Here is a 22507-nt window from a genome sequence, read left to right as displayed (position 1 = left end):
AAACACAGTTTGGGGCTCCTTTACTCACTTCGCAGTCTTGGATCAAGTTTACAATGTCTTGGTTATTTTTTTCCCCAAACAAGACCAGCTAGCCACGTTACTTAGTAGTCTTAAGTCCAAACACCACCTAACAGCTGTTTACACCCCAAAGTACCGGCTGGAAATAACATGGCATGTGTGACACTGTGTGATAACAGTACAACATCGGGACGGAGCAGGGATGGGAGAAGCCGATTGGATAATTTAATACCACTGCTAACTTTGGAAGGTCCAAAAACTGGACAGGGGAACAGGATAGGTTGTGGAATCATGGCCCGAGTTCTGATATTTGGTTTTTGAAAACCGTCAGAACCAACGCCTTTCACATCATGGGACACAAAAAGGAGTGGGGGAACAAAATGGGACTCTTTTTGGGGTGGGTGAAGGGGAGAGAAGGAATCAGACTTGGGCGTTTTCTTTGTTCAGAGTTCAAGACACAACACCAAACCGCCTGATCCATCAGCAGGTGGATCAAGTCATTGAGTCCAAAAACTGTTTTCACGAGTCCTTCATTTGATCCTCGATTTTCAGCTGAGGCGAACTTTGGGTTTAAAATGGCACTTCACTGCACCTGTGAACTTGGTGGTTTCCTGGAATTCATTACCGGGGAGATGGGCGCAGGTACCTGACAAACAAGTATTGAACGGGCAAACGATTAACCTTATCCCCAACCACTGGAGAACTTGGTGCTGGTTTTCTGCGTGGTCGGATCTTCATTTGCAGGGCGAGTTGGTTTTGGTAACACAGGCAGTCGCTCCCGTGGCCTACAGCACCACCTGGAATGAACTTGTGGTGAGCTTGAACACTGCCACAGCCTCACCGACGTGTGTGTGTGTGTGTGTGTGTGTGGTTTCCCCCCACGGCTATGTTTGGGTACTGTACAGGTATTTCAGTATCTCACGTGACAACTCAGGTCCAAAATGCTCACTTTTAATGACCAGTATTGACTTGGCATTGTTGACAAGCTACGCCTGAAAAGAGTTGCAACTAAGTGTTTAGCTGAGTATAGGTTGACTTTTAAAACTAATTGACTTAAACATGAGGGGGTCTCATTGATAGTGTAGTCGATATTAATGATCTTTCATCTCTATACCCTATAGCAATTTAACCTGGCAGTTGGAGTATGACCGGACAGCTAGATAATTTTTATACCAGCTCCATTTTTCTTGCTGGATCTTAGATTCATACAGCACAGAAGGCGGCCATTTGACCCATTGAGTCTGTGCCGGCTCTTTGAAAGAGCAATCCAATTAGTCCCATCACTCTGCTCTTTCCCCGTAGCCCTGCAAATTTCTCCCTTTCAAGTATATATCCAATTTCCATTTTAAAGTTACCATTGAATCTGCTTCCACTGTCCTTTAAGGCAGTGCACTCCAGATCATCATAACTCGCTGCGTTTAAAAAAAAAAAGTCTCCACATCTCCCCTCTCATTCTTTTGCCAATTAACTTCGATCTGTACGCTCGTCACTGACCCTCATGCCAGTGGAAATAGTTTCTTCATATCTACTCCATCAAAACCCTTCATGATTTTGAACACCGCGACTGAATCTCCCCTTAATCTTCTCTGCTCTAAGGAGAACAATCTCCGCTTCTCTAGTCTCTCCACATAACTGGAGGCCTTCATCCCCATCTTCTCCGGGACACTGGGGATATTTCCAGGAGAACCTCGTGTATGGGCTGTTTCCTCAAATCAAGTAGATATGGAGAAGCAAAGGCAGATTCCTGTTTAACGAGGGTACATGGAGACTTTCCATGTACCAACTTTTTTTCCTTTGTTAGGAAACTTGAGTGACAAGCCAAGGACCGCAGTGCAGGGCAGCACAAAAGTCTGAAAAGAGTAGAGGGGAGGATGAAGTCTCTCAAGAAGTGGTGCTTGTGATGCCAAGTTTGGACTTTTAAAGCTTGTAGATTAAGAACATAAGAAGTAGGAACAGGAGTAGGCCATTCAGCCCCTTGAGCCTGCTCCACCATTCAATAAGATCATGGCTGATCTTCTACCTCAACTCCACTTTCCCGCCCGATCCCGATATCCCGTGATTCCCTTCATGTCCAAAAATCTATCGATCTCAATCATTAATATAGTCATTGAGCCTCCACAGCCCTCTGGGGTAGAGAATTCCAAAGATTCACCACCCTCTGAGTGAAGAGATTTCTCCTCATCTCAGTCCTAAATGGCCGACCCTTTAGCCCTAGTCTGGACTCTCCAGCCAGGGGAATCAACTAAGAGGATTATGAAGGTAGCCTCCAGAGGAGATTCAATCCAATTTCTTCCCCCTTCCCTGCGAAGATACTTTTGCTCACCCCGTCTCGTAATAATGGTCAGAACCGGGGATCTAACCTGTGTTCCACAACTGCATGTCACAGAACGGAGGTGTCGCATGGCATTGCACCACCCTGAAGGGACAGTTCAGATTAGTGGCCCCAAGTTTCCACATGATTTGCTCCTGATTTTTAGGAGCAACTGGTGTAGAACGGAGTATCTTAGAAATAGGAATTCTCCACATTTAGTTTGCTCCAGTTCTAGTCAGTTAGAGCAGTTTCACTTTGGAACAGAATTTTCTTTTCAAAAGGGGGCGTGTCCGGCCACTTACGCCTGATTTCAAAGTTTCGTCAGTGAAAACTTACTCCAAACTAACTTAGAATGGAGTAAGTGAAGATTTTTGTACGCTCGAAAAAACCTTGTCTACACTTTAGAAAATCAGGCGTAGGTTACAAATTAGGCGTAGGGAACGAGGTGGGTGGGGGAGGGGGGGGGGGAAAGGGAAGTCATTAAATTCTACAATCAATCCTTAGTTATACTTATACAAATATTATGCAAATAAATCCAACCTGAATAAAAATTTATAAGCAAAGAAAAGATTAAATAAACCATGTTCCTACCTGTGTGAAAGTGCTTCAGGCAGGCCTTTCATGTTGGAGACAGGCAGCGGTGTGGCGTCAGTGTCTCGACGGCAGCGGCAGCAAGCTTCGAGCTGAGCTGCGGTGCTTGAGGCAGGCCTTCATTCGCTTCGTGGCTGGCCGCGAAGAAGCAGCACCGGACGGACCTGAGGCCATTCGGCCATGAGATAGCAGCGGCGTCAGTGGCTGGCCGGCAGCCGAAGAATCAACGCAGGACACACGCAGCTCATTAAGGTTCTTGAGGCCATTCGGCCCCGCTTTAGGGGCGGCGTCAGTGGCTGGCCGGCAGCCAAAGAATCAGCAGCGGACGGACGTGAGGCCATTCGGCCATAGGATATCAGCGGTGTCAGTGGCTGGCCGGCAGCCGAAGATACAGCAGCAGCCTTCGAGCTGTGAGGGGGACTGAGGCCATTTGGACAGGGAGAGGCAGCCACAGCGACAGTTTTATATTTAAATTTGCAAAGTTGAATTGGCACTCTTATTTCTCCAAACACACAGTCCTTAATTTGCATGCACCAATGCAGCACCGGTTCTGCAAGTTTAGCAGTGAAAAGCTGAACTCACTGATTTCAGCAGGTGATTTATTCAGCAGTGCTGCTAAAAGCACTCCCTCACACACAGAAATATCAAAAAAAAATTAAATTACAAGCCTTTGCAGGGGTCCAAGAAACACATCTTCACTTTTTCTGCAGTATTTTTAAAAATGGCCGAGTGCCAATGTTAGTGTGAGACTGCGCGTGCGCGCACGCTCCAACGCGCACGCGCAGGGTTGCCGGCACCACGAAGGCTAATTTAAATTGTACCCCCGCCCCCTGCTACTTAGAAAATTGGCGCGAGTGTTAGGCTCCGCCCCCTGCTGCGGAGAGCGCGCCCCGCCAAGCAGACATCGAGCTCCTTGAATATCGGACTTTTTTTTTAGGCGCAGTTTTCGGCGCGAAAAACAGGCGCCCAGCTCGGAGGTGCGCCGTTTTCGCCGCGGCACGAAACTTGGGGCCTATATGTCTAATTGTTAGAACCGACAAACTGGTGATGTTTAACCTAAAAATGGAAGCTGCCTCTGCCACATTACCTGTTGCGAGCTGTACGGTGAAGTCGCCAAACCAAGCAAAGATATGAAGCCCTTTCTTCTGGGTCTTAGATGACATGAGTTTGGGCGGTCTCAGTTAACGGCCTAGTCTTTCAGAGCACACAGCATGAAAACAATCTCTAAATGAACCAATAAATCCACAAGTCTGTTCATTTTCTGCAGAGAACATGTGAGAGGTTTGGCAAATCTAGTAGGGTGATTATAGTGAGGGGAAGAATATGAGCTTCTACGCTGTGCGAGTGATGTACAAGGGAACTCTTTAGATCTTTGCACCCACAGGTCAGGTTTAGCAGTCGCCATCCTGTCACTCAACGCCTTCTATTGCTGCTCCTTTCCTCCATATGCGCAGCAACAACTTGCATTTATATAGCGCCTTTAACAGTACAACGTCCTGCGGCGCTTCACAGGAACAATTATCAAACAAAATTTGACACCGAGCCACATAGGGAGATACAGGTCAGGTGACCAAAAGCTTGGTCAACGAGGTAGGAGCATCCTAAAGGAGGAGAGGGAGGTGGGGGTTGGGGGGAGAGGTTTAGGCCGGGAGTTCCAGAGCAAAGAGCTCATACAGTCGAGCATTTTCGTGCTATTGCAGTTATCCCGACGGACTTGCCAGAGGCGCACATTCCAGGTGGGGGGGGGGGGAAATCGCTGCCTGTGTTATCAAAAGAAAGCTTTTTTTTCATTCTGAAGGCGAGAGGAAAATCGTGAAGAAGGACAAAGTCAGCCCCATGGCTGCCCCTACCCGCCTCAGAGACGGTGCTCTACAGGACCCAACGTGAGCAGAGTGACACATATCTGCCGTTGGCTGCTGTGGGGATGCCTGCTCTTGCCGTCGGTTGTCACTGATACTGAACGCTGATGTTGAGGTTCGTGTCATTGGACCAATAGTTGGGGCGTTGACCACCTGCATTGGATCGGGTGAATTTGTGGACAAAATCTGCCAGTTGGCTGTAAAGCTGCACTGTCCACTCGTCATGGGCCAAAATAAATCATTTTATGCAGCATTGACACGGTTTTGGCATAAACTCAGTGGATTCCTTGGGTACTGGTGAGTCAACCAATCCTTAACTTGGCTTCGAATTCTTAAGTTAGCACCTAAAACTCTTTTGATCCCCGGTGACGGTTTATGGACTCCCAATTATATTACGCATTCAACACTCTGTGCTGAGTACTTGTTTGTCATCTGGAACTTGTGCCCCTCCCCTCCCCTCCCCTCCCCCACCCCCCACTCCCATCCCCTCTCCCAGTTTGAAAGCCTTTATAGGTAACCAAGGTCTTACTCTTCCTTTTGCTTTATGTCCTCCCCATATTTTCATTCCCACACCTCGCTGCTCCTCACCTTCTTTCCTCGCCCCTCCTTGTTGTCATTTTCCTCCCACGATGCACTGCAGAACTGGGCTCTTCACCCCTGACCTTGCTTTTGAGGCCATAGTGAAAAAGCAGATCCAAAAGCTGAAGGAGCCATGTTTGAAGTGCGTAGATATGGTGGTGAGCGAACTCACTGGCACCATCAGAAAATGTACTGAAAAGGTAAAAGGTCAAACCCTTTCTTTGAACCCTGCCTTTGCTCCGTTAATTTATTTAACTCAAAAATCAAAGCGGTGCCTTTTTCGTTCCAAGGCAATGCTGACTAAGGTTCCCTGTTGAGCGTGAGCTTCGCATTTCAATTTGCTACTCAAAAAGAATGTCAGCTGTTGGATTGGACCCTCAGTTGTTTATTTGGGGTATGTGAGTAACCTATAGTTCGGTGGACAGGCACTGGGTCAGTCTGGATCCCTTTAAGTTCAGAACTTTTGTAGAAGTGGACAATATTTTTCCCGAGTGCATTACTGCCCAGTCCCATCTTCCCATTTTATCTTCTGCTTGTTACCTTTGCACTAGAACCAGTCTTTAAAACTAACACTTTGGCTTAGGGCTGCAGTCCGTCTTCATGAGAAGGAACCTGTGTAATTTCTAGTAATGTCAACATTTGATATTTCACGTTCTTCACTTCTGAAGAGGTGTTACATTTTTAGCCAAGTTGCTGAAGACCATTTTTTTCCCCATTTTTCCTGATCCTCACGCCTTTGTTCACCCCATAACATTTAGAAGAATGAGATACAGCATGTTCCTGGGTCTCCAACTGTTCTTCTTTACGCCTGGCTGCTAGACTGCTCGAGAGAGTAAGCCAAGTTACGTCAACTTCCAATTTTTCTTACAATCCTACAGCAGAAAACTTGGATTCCACACGGTGTCTTTCCCTGATGTTGGGAGCTCATTTTGCGGTGGGCAGCATTACGGCAGAACAGGCTGGGGCTTTTTTTCTCTAGAAAAGAGAAGACTGGGAGATGGCCTGATGGAGGTCTTCAACACTATGAAGGGGTTCGATAGGGTGTACGCAGAGATGTTGTTGTCACTTGTGGTGGGGGGGAGACCAAAACTAGGGGCCATAAATATAAGCTCGCCGCCAATAAATCCAACAAGGAATTCGGGAGAAAATTCTCCACTCAGAGTGTGCTTAGAATTTGGAACTCGCTACCACGTGGAAAGAAAAGAAAGTCTTGCATTTATATAGCGTCTTTCACGACCACCGGATGTCTCAAAGCGCTTTACAGCCAGTGAAGTACTTTTTGGAGTGTGGTCACTATTGTAAGGGAAAGCAAGATAAATACATGAGGAAGAAAGGTATAAAAGGATATGTTGATGGAGAAAAATGAAGTAGGGAGGGAGGAAGCTTGTGTGGAGCACAAACACTGGCCGAATGGCCTGTTTCTGTGCTGTAATATTGTATGTAATTTAAGCAGCCTTTATGTTGACTGCTTAGAGTCATAAATGTTTCAGCTCCAGGTGGCCAAGAGTGCAAGTTGTTCGGGTCCTTCCATACGGCACGACATTGGTCCTGACCTCCGCAAATATCAACGTGTACAGGACTGCAACAGAAGCACTCTCCTGTCATCACGTTGATTGTTTTACGAACAAAAGCTACTTCAAAAAGGAACTGCAATACAAAAGCAAAACACTGCTGGAAATCTGAAATAAAAACAGAAAATGCTGGAAATACTCGGCAGGTCAGGCAGCATCTGTGGAGAGAGAAACAGAGTTAGTGTTTCAAGTCGATGTCCCTTCCTCAGTACTGAGGGAATGCTGCTCTGTCAAAGGCGCTATCCTTCAGACGGAGGGTCATTGACCCGAAACATTGACTCCGCTTCTCAGCTGCTGAGTACATAAGAACACAAAAAAATAGGAGCAGGAGTAGGCCACCGTGGCCCCTTGAGCCTGCTCCACCATTTAATAAGATCATGGCTGATCTGATCATGGACTCAGCTCCACTTCCCTGCCCGCACCCCATTACCCTTATCGCTCAAAAATCTGTCTATCTCCGCCTTAAATATATTCAATGACCCAGCCTCCACAGCTCTTTGGGACAGAGAATTCCACAGATGTACAACCCTCAGAGAAGAAATTCCTCCTCATCTCAGTTTTAAATGGGCGACCCCTTATTTTGAGACTATGTCCCCTAGTTTTAGTTTCCCCTTTGAGTGGAAATATCCTCTCTGCATCCACCTTGTCGAGCCCCCTCATTATCTCTTACGTTTCAATAAGATCACTTCTCATTCTTCAGAATTCCAGTGAGTATTGGCCCAACCTACTCAACCTATCTTTATAAGTCAAACCCCTCATCTCCGGAATCAACCTAGTGAACCTTCTCTGAACAGCCTCCAATGCAAGTATATCCTTCCTTAAATACGGAGACCAAAACTGTACGCAGTACTCCAGGTGTGGCCTTACCAATACCCTGTACAGTTGTAGCAGGACTTCTCTGCTTTTATACTCTATCCCCCTTACAATAAGGGCCAACATTCCGTTTGTCTTCCTGATTACTTGCTGTACCTGCATATTAACTTTTTGTGTTTCATGCACAAGGACCCCCACCATTTTCAGCATTTTCTGTTTCTGTTTCAAAAAGGAACTGATTCTGGAATAAAAGATCCCCTCTTGAGACCAGCAGATAGATCGGGTACAGCAGTGTAGTGGGCTAGTAAGCCGGATGGCTGGACTAATAATGAACGCAAGTCGCCACCCCACCATGGCAATTTGAGAATTTTGAATTCAGTTTAAAAACAAATCTGGAAATAAAAATCTGGGATCAGTTGGAAAAAATACTACTGGTTCACTAATGTCCTTTAGGGAAGGAAATCTGCCGTCCTTACCCGGTCTGGCCTATTTGTGACACCAGACCCACACTAATGTGGTTGACTCTTAACTGTCCCCTTGAATCTGCCCAGAAAACTACTCCGTTGTATCAGGGCATCAGGGGATGGACAATAGGAGGTGGGTGGGGTGGTTTGACCCTTCCACCTCCACGGAGGTGTGTGGGGTTGCTGACCCATCCACCTCAATGGCACGAACCTGGTATTGCAGTAATTCCAGGAACGGTGCTTGGGCTCTAGGCCTTTTTGCTAAGAGCATTAGCGCAGGGTGATCCTTGATGTGTGCAAGGTGACCTCTGGCGTTTGTGATCTGACAAAGAATTGGAAAGATTGGCTACGATTAAAAAAAAAAATCAGGGGATGGACAATAAATGCTGCCCTTGCCAGTGACACCCACATCCCAAGGATAAAATCAAACATATTAGAAAGTTTCTCTTGTAGTTACCAGATAAGTGCCACCATGGCATTCCATCCTGCAGATACATCAGCCCCAAGCCAATGAACCTGTTTACATAAAAGGATCATTGTGAGACTAATTGGTGCATTACGAAGTAGGAAGGAGATTGGAAATTTTCAACCTTGATTGGAGGCGACTCGAGGGGAACCTCATGGGGTGTAACAGGGGTACATCTGCTAATTCAAATCTGGGCAATTGTGGCACTTTTATTGCATGTTAATCTAATTTAGATAAATAACTTACCCTTTCTTCAAAGAGTAGAATATATTCAGCCATGGCTTAGCGGGTAGCCCTCTCGCCACTGAGCCAGAAGGTCGTGGGTTCAAACCACAATCCAAAGACCTGAGTGCAAAATCCAGGCTGACCCTTCTGGGGAACGCCGTGTTGTCGGAGGTGCAGTACTGAGGGAGCGCCACACTGTCGGAGGGGCAGTACTGAAGGAGCGCCGCGCTGTCGGAGGGGCAGTACTGAGGGAGCACCACACTGTCGGAGGGGCAGTATTGAGGGAGCACTGCACTGTCGGAGGGGCAGTACTGAGGGAGCGCCACACTGTCGGCGATGCAGTACTGAGGGAGTGCTGCGCTGTCGGAGGGGCAGTACTAAGGGAGCACCACACTGTCGGAGGGGCAGTACTAAGGGAGCACCACACTGTCGGAGGGGCAGTACTAAGGGAGCGCTGCACTGTCGGAGGGGCAGTACTGAGGGAGTGCTGCACTGTCAGAGGGGCAGTACTGAGGGAGCGCTGCACTGTCGGAGGGGCAGTACTGAGGGAGCACCACACTGTCGGAGGGGCAGTACTGAGGGAGCGCTGCACTGTCAGAGGGACAGTACTGAGGGAGTGCTGCACTGTCGGAGGGGCAGTACTGAGGGAGCGCTGCACTATCAGAGGGGCAATACTGAGGGAGCACTGCACTGTTGGAGGGGCAGTACTGAGAGAGCGCTGCACTGTCGGAGGGGCGGTACTGAGGGAGCGCTGCACTGTCGGAGGGGCAGTACTGAGGGAGCACTGCACTGTTGGAGGGGCAGTACTGAGGGAATGCCGCACTGTCGGAGAGGCAGTACTGAGGGAGCGCTGCACTGTCGGAGAGGCAGTACTAAGGGAGTGCTGCACTGTTGGAGGAGCATCACTGAGGGAGCGATGCACTGTCGGAGGAGCATCACTGAGGGAACGATGCACTGTCAGAGGTGCCGCCCTTCAGACGAGACTTTGAACCAAGGCCCCGCCTGCTCTCTCGGGTGAATGGAAAAGATCCAATGGCACTATTTGAAGAAGAGCAGGGGAGTTCTTCTTGTTCCTTAGATTCCACATACTGGTATATTGTGTTTCTTTCCCTCAGTACTCGACAAGCTAATGCAACCTAGCACAACAAAGTTCTCCTTCAAATTCCTTAATCCTAGATAATATTCACCCTCGAGTTTTTGCTGCTAATTGCTTGTGGTTGTGTAATGAATATTTTATCAGCTGGCTTGGTAACAACTGACTATTATCTAGAGAGCTAAAATGAACATTATTGTTAGTTTTCGCCCTGAAATCTTTATGATGTGGGATTTTATTTTAATGTGGAAGGTTTTCAGTTTTCTCTCTTACATGAAGTATATCAATCACTGTGTGATTTTCTTTACAAGAACAACTTGTATTTATATAGCACCTTTAACGTAGTAAAACGTCCCAAGGTGCTTCAAAGGAGTGTTATAAGACAAAAATTTGACACTGAACCATATAAGAAGAAATTATGGCAGATGACTAAAAAGTTTGGTGAAAGAGGTAGGTTTTAAGGAGCATCTTAAAGGAGGAAAGTGAGGTAGAGAGGCGGAGAGTTTTAGGGAGGGAGTTCCAGAGTTTGGGGCCCAGGCAGCTGACGGCAACATGTAGATGAGAAATAGGAGGGGGCCAAGGATAGATTCTGAGAGAACACCAGAGGTAACGGTGGGGGAGCGGGAAGAGAAGCCATTGCAGGGGATTCTCCGGCTACGATTAGATGGATAAGAATGGAACCAGATGAGTGCAGTCCCACCCAGCTGGACGATGGTGGAGAGGTGTTGGAGGAGGATGGAGTGATCAACTGTGTCAAAAGCTTTTGACAAGTCAAGAAGGGTGAGGCGGGATAATTTGCCTTTGTTACAGTCACAAAGGATATCCTTTGTGACTTTGAGCCGTTTCGGTACTGTGGCAGGCGTGGAAACCGGATTGGAGGGATTGAAACATGGAATTGCAGGAAAGATGCTAGTGAGCTATTAGGACATGTAATGTATGCACCTGTGAGCATGCTCCCAGGTTTGTGGAGATGTTGTCATTACCCCCGGCAACCAAATTTTAATTTGATTTTATATGTTTTAAAGTTTAATTTGTTTTAATTGCCGGTTTTAGTGTCCCCCTCCCCTTTTATAGGGGGCACTTGTAAAATATATGATTTTAATGCCCAAAAAAAAATCACAAAAGAAAAAAAAACACAAACCCCCCCCCCCCCAAAAAAAAAAGGCAGTTATAAGTGTCTGGAGTGTCCCCCAGATCGGGGGGGGGGGCACTTGAACTAATGTTTATTTTGTCTCCTTTAAAAGAATTGTGGAGATGTTGTCATTACCCGCGGCAAACAAATTTTAATTTGATTTAAGTTTCCTTTAAAGTTTTATTTGGAAATTTGTGGGTTCGAGTCAAAAGGGGGCGCTTGATTTAAAGTTATGCTCCGAATGGCTGTGGAGCTGTTGCAATGTGATTGGCTTACCCAGTCACATGATGTTCACAAGACTCAATAAAACCCCAGTCAGTTGGGTTCATGTTCTCCACAATGAGCTGTGCAGTTGTGAGCCTGGTGGATGAACTGGCAGGGTTCAGTTTGATTGTTAAACCTTTGCTAACAAACCAGCTAGTTCTTTACAGCAAATGTGTAGCTGTGAATTCTTAAGCAAAGAACCCATGAAGCAAATACACTCCTGGGCAGGTGACCAAGCGCCTGGTGAAAAGAGGTAGGTTTTAAGGAGCGTCTCAAAACAGGAGAGAGAGAGAGACGGAGACGGAGACGGAGACGGAGAGAGTGAGACGGAGAGGTTTAGGGAGGGAATTCCAGAGCTTAGGGTCTAGGCAGTTGAAGGCATGACCGCCAATAGTGGAGCGATTAAATATTGGTGATGCGCAAGAGGCCATAAGGGATGTACAAACCAGGATGAGAATTTTAAAATCGAGGTGTGGATAACGAAACATCCTGCAAAGACCAAGTGTTTGACCACATTTACTGACCGCGTTTTGCATCTTAATTTTCTGGTTTTTTTTGGAGGCGTTGTCTTGCACTGAATTCAGTCTGGAAATTTCAATTCATTTTTTTTATAGAGGTCAAAATTCATAAATCCAGGTCCCTTTCCAGCGGCGAGGAGAAATCCCTTGAGACCGGCACATTTTTAATAATTTTCTTTCACTATTTTTTTTTTTCTTTTTATATTCCTTCACATGTTCCCTTCCTCTTTTACACTGGGGCTACCTCACTCTCTGCATTCTTCCATTTTTGTCTCACTGAATATTTCCTGATCGACTTCCATCGCTCTTGTCCTTGAGCACTGCGCCTGGAGGGATAGCATTCATCCACTGCCGGAGAGCAGCTGGAGTGGGGAGCCTCCCCTGCCCTCCATTTAAATTAAACCCCGTGGCAATAAGTAAACCGCGGTGTGAGCAGGGCACCATGCTGACTTCTGTGTGATGCCAGGGATTTACAGCTTGTGGGCCCGGCCAGACGCTGCCTTCTCTTGACTTTGTTGTGGCCGTGTTCTGGGCTTGTCTGCACTCCCGGGAACGTAGTGTCACACAGAGATCCTGATGGCTTCCTCTGTTGTGTAGTGCTAATCTGGCGTCACGATGAATATTAAAGCGCGCCGCTCCGCAGAGCGGCTGAATCTACAGGAGTTGAACAAAACCTGGATTAGAGAGGGGGAAGGTGTCAAAGGGAGCACAATTGCCCCGTGCCTCGCTTGGGACTGCACAATTTGAATGAAATGAATATTTAGCGCCCGGCGAGATAGGCCGCCAAATGCCGCTGAATTGGGGTCTTTGAGATAAATGTGCGGGGCAGTATGGGAGGCGTGACGCGCCTCCGCGTGGCGTTATGGGAGGGACAATTCACCTCCGGGGGGCGGTATGGGAGGCGAGACTTGCCTCCGTGTGGCAGTATGGGAGGTGTGTCGTGCCTCCGCGTGCCATTATGGGAGGGACAATTCACCTCCGGGGGGCGGTATGGGAGGCGAGACTTGTCTCCGTGTGGCAGTATGGGAGGCGTGTCGTGCCACCGCGGGGCGGTATGGGAGGCGAGACTTGTCTCCGCGGGGCAGTATGGGAGGGACCATTCACCTCCGCAGGGCGATTATGGGAGGTGAGACTTGCCTCCGGGGGGGTGGTATGGGAGGGACCATTCACCTCCGCGGGGCGATATGGGAGGTGAGACTTGCCTCCGGGGGGGTGGTATGGGAGGGACAATTCACCTCCGCGGGGTGGTATGGGAGGTGAGACTTGCCTCCGGGGGGGCGGTATGGGAGGGACAATTCACCTCCGCGGGGCGGTATGGGAGGTGAGACTTGCCTCCGTGGGCGGTTGCATGGTGTTAGCGGGGCGCGAGGCTCGGCGCCCCGCTGATGACGTTAACGCGACGCGTCGTTCTGACCCGTCCCAACGTCCTTCCCCTTTTAAAGAGGAGGGCCACTGCAAACTCTGCAGCTGCCTTCCTGGCACCCACTGGGCCCTCCAGGAAGAGTTTTGGCTGGACCAGCGGGGGTTTACCGGGTGGCATCATGGTGGCCCGGCCTAACCAGCGGCCGCCATTGTCGGGTCGACCTCAGAGTTGGCCGAACAAAAAACAAAATGGTGGCCGGAGCGTCCCAGCCTCCACAGCTTCGTTGGCAACGTCCCACGCCAATCTCGCGGTCCCGAGGGGCGCGGAGGGGTCGGCGCGGTGGGGCGTAAAGTGAGGGGCACAGCACAAATCCGTTTCACCCGCGGCATCCCGAGGGCCAATTCCAAGCGGGCCGCTTCCGCAGCCCCGCCCTAGGTGATAAATCATTAGCGCCCCGTTAACAGGGCGATTTTAAAAAGGGGCACTTTTGGCCCCCCAAGTGTTTTAGGCCCAACGCAGATTCACCAGAATGATACCGGGGCTAAAAGGGTTAAATTATGAGAACATGAAGCCCTGGCTTGTATTCCCTCGAGTGGAGAAGATTAAGGGGGGATCTAATTGAAGTGTTTAAGATGATTAAAGGATTTGATAGGGCAGATAGAAACTATTTCCTCTGGTGGAGGGATTTCAAAACAAGGGACATGACCTTAAAATTAGAGCTAGGTCGTTCAGGGGCGATGTTAGCAAATGCTTCTTCACACAAAGGGTCGTGGAAATCTGGAACTCTCTTCCCCCAAAAAAGCTGTTGAGGTTAGGGGTCAATTGTAACTGTCGAATCTGAGATTGCTAGATTTTAGCTGGGTAAGTGTATGATGGGATGATAAACCAAGGCGGATAGATGGAGTTAAGATACAGATCAGCCATGATCTAATTGAATGGGGAACAGGCTCGAGGGGCTGAATGGCCTACCCCTGCTCCGATGTTTGGGCCCAATTCACCGGCAGTGGCTGGACTCTAATGAGGAGCTTCAGGTCAATTAGTGTCATTCCGGAAGGCTGGTGTGTTACCAGTGTGGCCTTACAGCTGACACCCGAAGTGAGAACATTTTAAACCAGCCAAGCAAGTAATTGGCAGGGTTATTTTTTGTGGTTATCCTTGATTTGAAGCTTCACTGTCCAGATTAACTGACGCGTTTCGTTGTCTTCTGCTGTAATTCACTCCTGCGCCAATGACGAAAGAACGCTTCCCACTGAAGCCTGATCTTTCACATTCCTACTTCTGTGCTCAGTAAAGGGCTGTAGCGGCTTTGGAAAGGAAATATTGGCCTTCTGTAGCTTTTTCAATTGCACTCGACAGCAATAAGTTTAAATGAGTTCTCCAGATGTGATTGGAAACATAGAAAATAGGTGCAGTAGGCCGTTCGGCCCTTCGAACCTGCACCACCATTCAATAAGATCATGGCTGATCATTCACCTCAGTACCCCTTTCCTGCTTTCCATACCCCTTGATCACTTTAGCCGTAAGGGCTATATCTAACTCCCTCTTGAATATATCCAATGAACTGGCATCAACAACTCTCTGCGGTAGGGAATTCCACAGGCTAACAACTCTGAGTGAAGAAGTTTCTTCTCATCTCGGTTCTAAATGGCTTACCCCTTATCCTTAGACTGTGACCCCTGGTTCTGGACTTCCGCAACATCGGGAACATTCTTCCTGCATCTAACCTGTCCAGTCCCGTCAGAATTTTATGTTTCTATGAGATCCCCTCTCATTCTTCTAAACTCCAGTGAATACAGGCCCAGTCGATCCAGTCTCTCCTCATATGTCAGTCCTGCCATCCCGGGAATCAGTCTGGTGAACCTTCGCTGCATTCCCTCAATAGCAAGAACGTCCTTCCTCAGATTAGGAGACCAAAACTGAACACAATATTCCAGGTGAGGCCTCACCAAGGCCCTGTACAACTGCAGTAAGACTTCCCTGCTCCTATACTCAAATCCCCATGCCATTTGCCTTCTTCACCACCTGCTGTACCTGCATGCCAACTTTCAATGACTGATGTACCATGACACCCAGGTCTCGTTGCACCTCCCCTTTTCCTAATCTGCTGCCATTCAGGTAATATTCTGCCTTCATGTTTTTGCCACCAAAGTGGATAACCTCACATTTATCCACATTATACTGCATCTGCCATGCATTTGCCCACTCACCTCTAAGTCCAAGTCACCCTGCAGCCTCTTAGCATCCTCCTCACAGCTCACACCGCCACCCAGCTTAGTGTCGTCTGCAAACTTGGAGATATTACACTCAATTCGTTCATCTAAATCATTGATGTATATTGTAAATAGCTGGGGTCCGAGCACTGAGCCCTGCGGCACCCCACTAGCCACTGCCTGCCATTCTGAAAAAGACCTGTTTATCCCGACTCTCTGCCTCCTGTCTGCCAACGAGTTCTCTTTCCACATCAATACATTACCCCCAATACCATGTGCTTTAATTTTGCACACCAATCTCTTGTGTGGGACCTTGTCAAAAGCCTTTTGAAAGTCCAAATACACCACATCCACTGGTTCTCCCTTGTCCACTCTACTAGTTACATCCTCAAAAAATTCTAGAAGATTTGTCAAGCATGATTTCCCTTTCATAAATCCATGCTGACTTGGATCGATCCTGTCACTGCTTTCCAAATGCGCCGCTATTTCATCTTTAATAATTGATTCCACCATTTGCCCCACTACTGATATCAGGCTAACCAGTCGATAATTACCCGTTTTCTCTCTCCCTCCTTTTTAAAAAAAAGTGGTGTTACATTAGCCGCCCTTTAGTCCATAGGAACAGATCCAGAATCGATAGACTGTTGGAAAATGATCACCAATGCATCCACTATTTCTCGGGCCACTTCCTTAAGTACTCTGGGATGCAGACTATCAGGCTCTGGGGATTTATCGGCCTTCAATTCCATCAATTTCCCTAACACAATTTCCTCACTAATAAGAATTTCCTTCAGTTCCTCGTTCTCGCTAGACCCTCGGTCCCCGAATAAAATAAGGCTTGTAACCTTGGACCTGAATTTATTATTCATCAATACTGAAATCAGGTAGGATAATGGTTATGCTATTGGACTAGTAATCCAGAGGCCTGGACTAATAATCAACCACAGCAGCTAGGGAGAAATTTAAATTCAGTTAATTAAATAAGTCTGGAATTGAAAAGCTAGTGTCAGTAATGATGACCATGAAACTATCGGATTGTCAGAAAAACCCAACTGGTTCACTAATACCTTTTAGGGAAGGAAATCTGCTGTCCTTACCCGGTCTGACCCATATGTGACTCCAGACCCACAGCAATTTTGCTGATTCTTAACCGCCCACTGATATGGCCCAGCGAGCCACTCAGCTACGACAGTAATATTTAGGCATGGTAATTAAATGCTGGCCTTGCCAGTGACACCTATATCCAGTGAACGAAAAACAAAGTTACCCAATTTTGTGCTCAACTTGGTCATTTAGTATTCACGACTTGGAGCAATGTTGATCTGTTACGTTGGGAGTCGGAGATAATCGTTTTGTTTCTATGTGGAAAAATGGGGGAAGTACGTGAACCCCTGAAATCTGTGATGTGGGTTTCTGGTTGGCAATCCTCTGGAGTTAAGAGTTGAATAGATTGACCTCTTCTGGAATGGCGTTGGGTGCTAAAAGTACCACGTGGTGTCCACCAGTATGCTCGTGGTCTTCTGCGAGAGGTGGGCACCAGAGGGACTGGAATGCATCATTTCAACAGGGAAAACCTTGAATGTTTAATTGTTAATTTGTGGGTGTTGGTACCCTTAAAAAAGGGAGCACTTGATTTAAAGGTTTTACACAAAATAGTTGTAGAGCTGTTGCATTGTGAATGGCTTAGCCAGTCACATGATGTTCACAAGACTCAATAAAATCCCAGCCATTTGGGTTCGGGGGATCCACGATGGGGCAGGTAGTTGTGAGCCCAGTGGATGAACTGTAATGTGTAGTGTGATTGTTAAACCTTTGCTAATAAACCAACTAGTTCTTAATAGCAATGTGTTGCTATGAACTCTTAAGCAAAGAACCCATGAAGCAAATACATTACAGCACCAATGTTCGATAGTTGGTTGCGGATCATTTGGCTATTGCCTGAGCAGGCAGGAAATCTGAGTCGGGCGTTGGAAAGAATTGTTTTCTTTCTAGGGCGGGGGGGGGGAAGTAAATGAACCCCTGGAGTCTATGATGTAGGATTTTAGTTGGCAAGCACATTGAGTTAAAATGTGATTTAAAAGTGGGGGGAGGGGGAAGTTACATTCAAAGAAAAATCTGTGAAGGTTGGAAAACTGAAAAAAAATAATGGTGGCAATGGATAGCGGCAGTCTATCAGCATCTGCAAGGGAACGTTGGGTGAACATTTTGGGATGACTTCCTCATTAGGCTTGGCATGGTCAATTGGGACACCCTCTGTACTGTACTGACCAAAACATGAAGGAAAGCAAGGGGAGGACAAACAGGCAGAGAACCCCCCTTGTGAAAGTCTGCAGTAGGTTTGAGCTTCTATCAACCTGTTGCTGATGTTAGAAGATGAATCGTAACAGATTTGTTTCAATACGAGTGGTTTATATTGATTTTACGTGGGTTACCATGATGGTAAGATATGTCGTGTGAATGCACCAAGTGCTCACCCTCTAACATTGCAAGCAGCCATTGCTCAGCTTTGAATTCTAGACCTTCCCTCCCTCTCCCTTGTTCTTTTGTGCATGCTCCGACTCTGCTGTAAATGGCAGTTCTCTAAGAAAGAACTTGCATTTATAATATTGCACTTTTCACGACCTCCCACGGCGCTCTACAGCCAATGATCTGCAGCCAATGATCTACAGCCATCAGCGGCAGGTCGGGGCCATGAAAGGAGCAGTGTGCAGCGACCCCGGGAGCAGCGTGGAGGCATGCCACTGCAAGGTACAGCGCGAGCTGGCGCAGGAGGGAGACGGCAGCGAAGAGTGACGTTAGCAAGGTCCAGCTCGGTGATTGGAGCGTGGGCAGATGCAGCAGGAGCGGCGAGATTGGGTCAAAGGAGCTGTGAGACGGTGGAGGGATGTGATCGGGGCCCAGGGGAGGTGTGAGTTCGGGGCCCAGGGGAAGCACGGGCCACTCCACACTTCTATATTTGTGCGCACTAGGTCCGTGCAGCAGAGCAGGTCTCCAGTTGTCTTGGCTAATCCTTGCCACTGGACCAAGACCTGGCTCTGTCAAGCCCCGTGTGGTGGCTGGTGTGCAACGGCCACCACATGTTAAAACAATCCACGCACTGGCATCTTTCACCCTTGAGGATGTAGTTCGAGTTCTTCACTCGAAACACGTGTGAACTCATCCTTTTTTTGGCGTGGAAGCAAGTCATCCTCGTTTCGAGGGACTGCCTATGATGGTGATGTCAGCCAATGAAGTACTTTAGGAGTGTAGTCACTGTTGTAATGTAGGAAACGCAGCAGCCAATTTGCACACAGCAAGCTCCCACAAGCAGCAATGTGATAATGACCAGATAATCTGTTTTTAGTGATGTTGATTGAGGGATAAATATTGGCCAGGGCACCATGGATAACTGCCCTCTACTCCTGCTCGTCTAAGAAATAGTGACCACGGAATCTTTTACATCCACCCAAGAGGGCAATCGGGACCTCGGTTTAACGTCTCATCCAAAAGACGGCACCTCCGACAGTGCAACACTCCCTCAGCACTGCGCTGGAGTGTCAGCCTAGATTTATGTGCTCAATTTCCTGGAGTGGGACTCGGAGGCGAGGGTGTTACTCACTGAGCCGCAGCCTAGCGAACCCATAAGGTCTCATTCCTCATACTCCAACATTTAGAAATGTAAAAATGATTGCTACGCTAAATGTTGAGGTTTCACCTCAACGCATTCATTTCAGACAATTCAAACTCAGTGGTTTAATTAATAATTAGACATACATTTGCAAGAGCAGAAAACGGAGAGTTTTATTTTACCTTGGTGTTAATTGAATGCCTGGTCTTGCCCTGTGGTGAGGAGGATAATCTGACCTCTACCTTGATCAAAGCCATCAATCAAACCCATTATGGAACTGTCTCTCCATGCAAAAGACATCTGTTTGGAACCTTCCTTGAAAGCGTCCACTCAGATACCTTGGTTTGAAATCAAAATAGTTCTCAGCGCAGTTGTGAGAGGTGGGAGTATAGCTAACAACTAGTCAGAACACCAGGCGTAGACCTTTAGTACCAGGTGCGGGACTGGTGCAAACTGACTGCATCATTCGATCACCTTGGGGAGAGCAGAGTGTCCTCAATTATTGGAATAAGTGGCTCTGTGAGGGTGCTGCAAGAGGGAAGTGGGTGTGAGGGTCTCCTGACTACCCTTCTCAACTCTGTTTTCATAGAATCATAGAAATATATGGCGCAGAAGGAGGCCATTCGGCCTATTGTGTGCTCGACGGCCGACGGAGCGCTATCTGGCCTGATCCCACTTTCCAGCTCTTGGCCCGTAGCCCTGTAGGTCACGGCACTTCGAGTGCACATCCAAGTACTTTTTAAATGCGTTGAGTTTCTGCCTCTACCACCTTTTCAGGTAGTGAGTCCTAGACCCCCACCAACCTCTGGGTGATAAAAGTTTTCCTCATCTCCCCTTCTAATCCTTCTACCAACTACTTTAAATCTATGCCCCCCCCTGGTTGTTGACCCCTCTGCGAAGGGAAATAGGTCATTCCTATCCACTCTATCTAGGCCCCGCATAATTTTATACATCTCATCTCAATCAAGTCTCCCCTCAGCCTCCTCTTGATTTTTGGCTGTCGATGAGTTTTGGGGTGGAGGTAGCATGAAACACGAGACAAATTGGCATTTAGTAACAGGCTTGACCGGCGAGCTGGCAATTGGCAGTCTAGGGCAGTGTAGGGGAGCCCAGCTTTGCCGCTGTCCTGCCCATACCTCACCTCTGAGTGCTTAGAACTGTCATTGGATGCAAAGAAGGGAATCGATTTCATTGTGCAGCCTCATTTATCTCATTGAGTTCCAAAATGGGGGAGGCAGAGGCAGGGAAACTTGAAAGCAAATTCTATTTATAGTTTTAGGCCCTAGCCAAATCTTCTTGGAAGGCCAACATTGCCTTTTTTATAAGTGTACCTCAATCTTCTATTTGTCGTCATTTTTCCACATTGTGTACTAACCTGTTCCTCTCCTGTTTATCCACCACCCCGCCAAGTGTTACTCTCTGTAGCTTGCATGGCTGCCTGCTTGCACGCTTGTATTGTGTGTGTATGTATGTGTGTTTTATTTAACGGAAATATAACCTCTGGAGAACACCGGGAAATGCATATTGCTCTACAGTACTGCATCGGTACAGATAACATAGTCGCTGCATACAGTTGGTAAATGAAAAGTAATTGAAGTTCAGTTCGAACTGTGAGTGAATGAATGTCCATGTTTATAACCACCCTCCAAGCTGGACTAGCTCCTGTTGAACAATCGAATATAAATTCTTATTGAATTCTAAAGCAAAGAACCCATGAATCAAATACATTACGCCCTTATCCAACAAAATTCTATCAATGCAAAAGCAAAATACTGCAGATGCTGGAACCTGAAATAAAAACAGAAAATGCTGGAAATTTCAGCGGGTCAGACAGCATCTGTGGGGAGAGAAACAGAGTTAACGTCTCGGGTCGATGACCCTTCGTCAGAACTGGAGAATGTTCGAAATGAAGAGATTCATCTGGATCCCTCTTGAAGAAAGATGTACATCCATTTTGTTCTTTTATCCTTTCTTCTGTGCTCCAGAGGTCTTGCAAACTCGTCTCCTGTTCTCCAGCTAAGGTTCTGAGCAGGCGGCTTATTCAGTTCCCTCCCCTCCCCTCCCTCCGCCCCCTCCCTCCCCCACCATCTTCATTGTCACTGTGTCGCCAGCTGCTCGGAAGCGTGGCTGGAGAGAAGAGGAGGAGGCGGAGTGCGGAGCGAGACCCAGTTTGCAGCATTCCTTCACTCCGAGCGCGGAGATGCTCCGATGAGATCAGGGGCAAGTTGGCGCCGACCATCCTGACTGCCTCATGGCCAGCCTTCCCACGGCGACGCAACCGTGGACCGTATATTCTCCTGCAGCCACTTCCCGTCCTGCGGAGGGTCTTGGAAATTGCGTTTTGAAAGTGGAGGAGAGCACAGCAGAATTTTTTAACCACTTGCATTTTTGCATTCGTCCATTCACAGGGGGCGATGAAATTAGCTCTGAGTTGTACTGGAATTTGAATTTAAGTCATATCTCTTCTTTTTGTCCACCATCAATTTGATTTCAGTAAAACGCCATGAATTGGAAAAAGGCCCATGTTCGAAGTATGACGAGGCCACAACATTCTCCCTGCTCACAACACATGTCTGGCACAGTCGGCAGAATCTGGGCCGAATCAAGCCTGACTGAATGCACTGGTTAGCTCCGTGCCGTAATGTACTGCAATGTGCTCCTGTGTTGAACATCTTAATGTTTTACGCATTGATAGGGGAACTGCATTGGGCTGTTTTCCATTCGTCTGCCTGGTTCTTTGTTACAGCTGGTTCAATACCCGCACTTACGGGAAGAGATGGACCGGATTGTGACCACTCACATCCGAGATCGGGAGGGGAGGACAAAGCAGCAGGTACGGAATCCGGACTGACTTGTCTTTACTTTGTAACGGCTCGGCTTAGTAGGTTGGGGACCGAGCTCGAGCGTAGAATCATACAACACAGAAGGAGGCCATTCGGCCCATCATGCCTGTGCTGGGTCTTTGGTCGAGCTATCCAATTAGTCCCACTCCCCTGCTTTTTCCACATAGCCCTGTAAATAAGAACACAAGAATTAGGAGCAGGAGTAGGCCATTCAGCCCCTCGAGCCTGCTCCGCCATTCAGTGAGATCTTGGCTAATCTTCAACCTCAACTCCACTTTCCCGCACGATCTCCATAGCCCTCGATTCTCTTAATATCCAAAAATCTAACGATCACTGTCTTGAATATACTCAAAGACTGAGCCTCCACAGACTTCTGGGGTAGAGAATTCCAAAGATTCACCACCCTCTTGAGTGAAGAAGTTTCTCCTCATCTCAGTTCTAAATGGCCGACCCCTTATTCTGAGACTGTGACCCCGGTTCTAGACTCCCCAGCCAGAGGAGACATCCTCCCTGCATCTACCCTGTCAATGCCCTGTAAGAATGTTCCCTTCTTTACCTAATACTCTTTTGGATGTTACTA

General features: G+C 47.6%; 1 protein-coding gene across 1 annotated transcript in view; it reads left to right on the top strand.

The window, feature by feature from the left end:
* The window catches only part of LOC139232873 (dynamin-1), a 267371-nt gene that overhangs the window by 35786 nt on the left and 209078 nt on the right, over positions 1–22507 (top strand). Inside the window, exons 9-10 of the mRNA XM_070863364.1 lie at positions 5420–5558; positions 21831–21917. Of these exons, the coding sequence (XP_070719465.1) occupies positions 5420–5558; positions 21831–21917 (226 nt within the window). The remainder of the gene's footprint in view (positions 1–5419; positions 5559–21830; positions 21918–22507) is intronic.

This window comes from Pristiophorus japonicus, chromosome 20, assembly GCF_044704955.1.
Source record: "Pristiophorus japonicus isolate sPriJap1 chromosome 20, sPriJap1.hap1, whole genome shotgun sequence".
NCBI classification, from domain to species: Eukaryota; Metazoa; Chordata; class Chondrichthyes; family Pristiophoridae; genus Pristiophorus; species Pristiophorus japonicus.
This window is presented reverse-complemented; position numbering and strand designations above follow the sequence as displayed.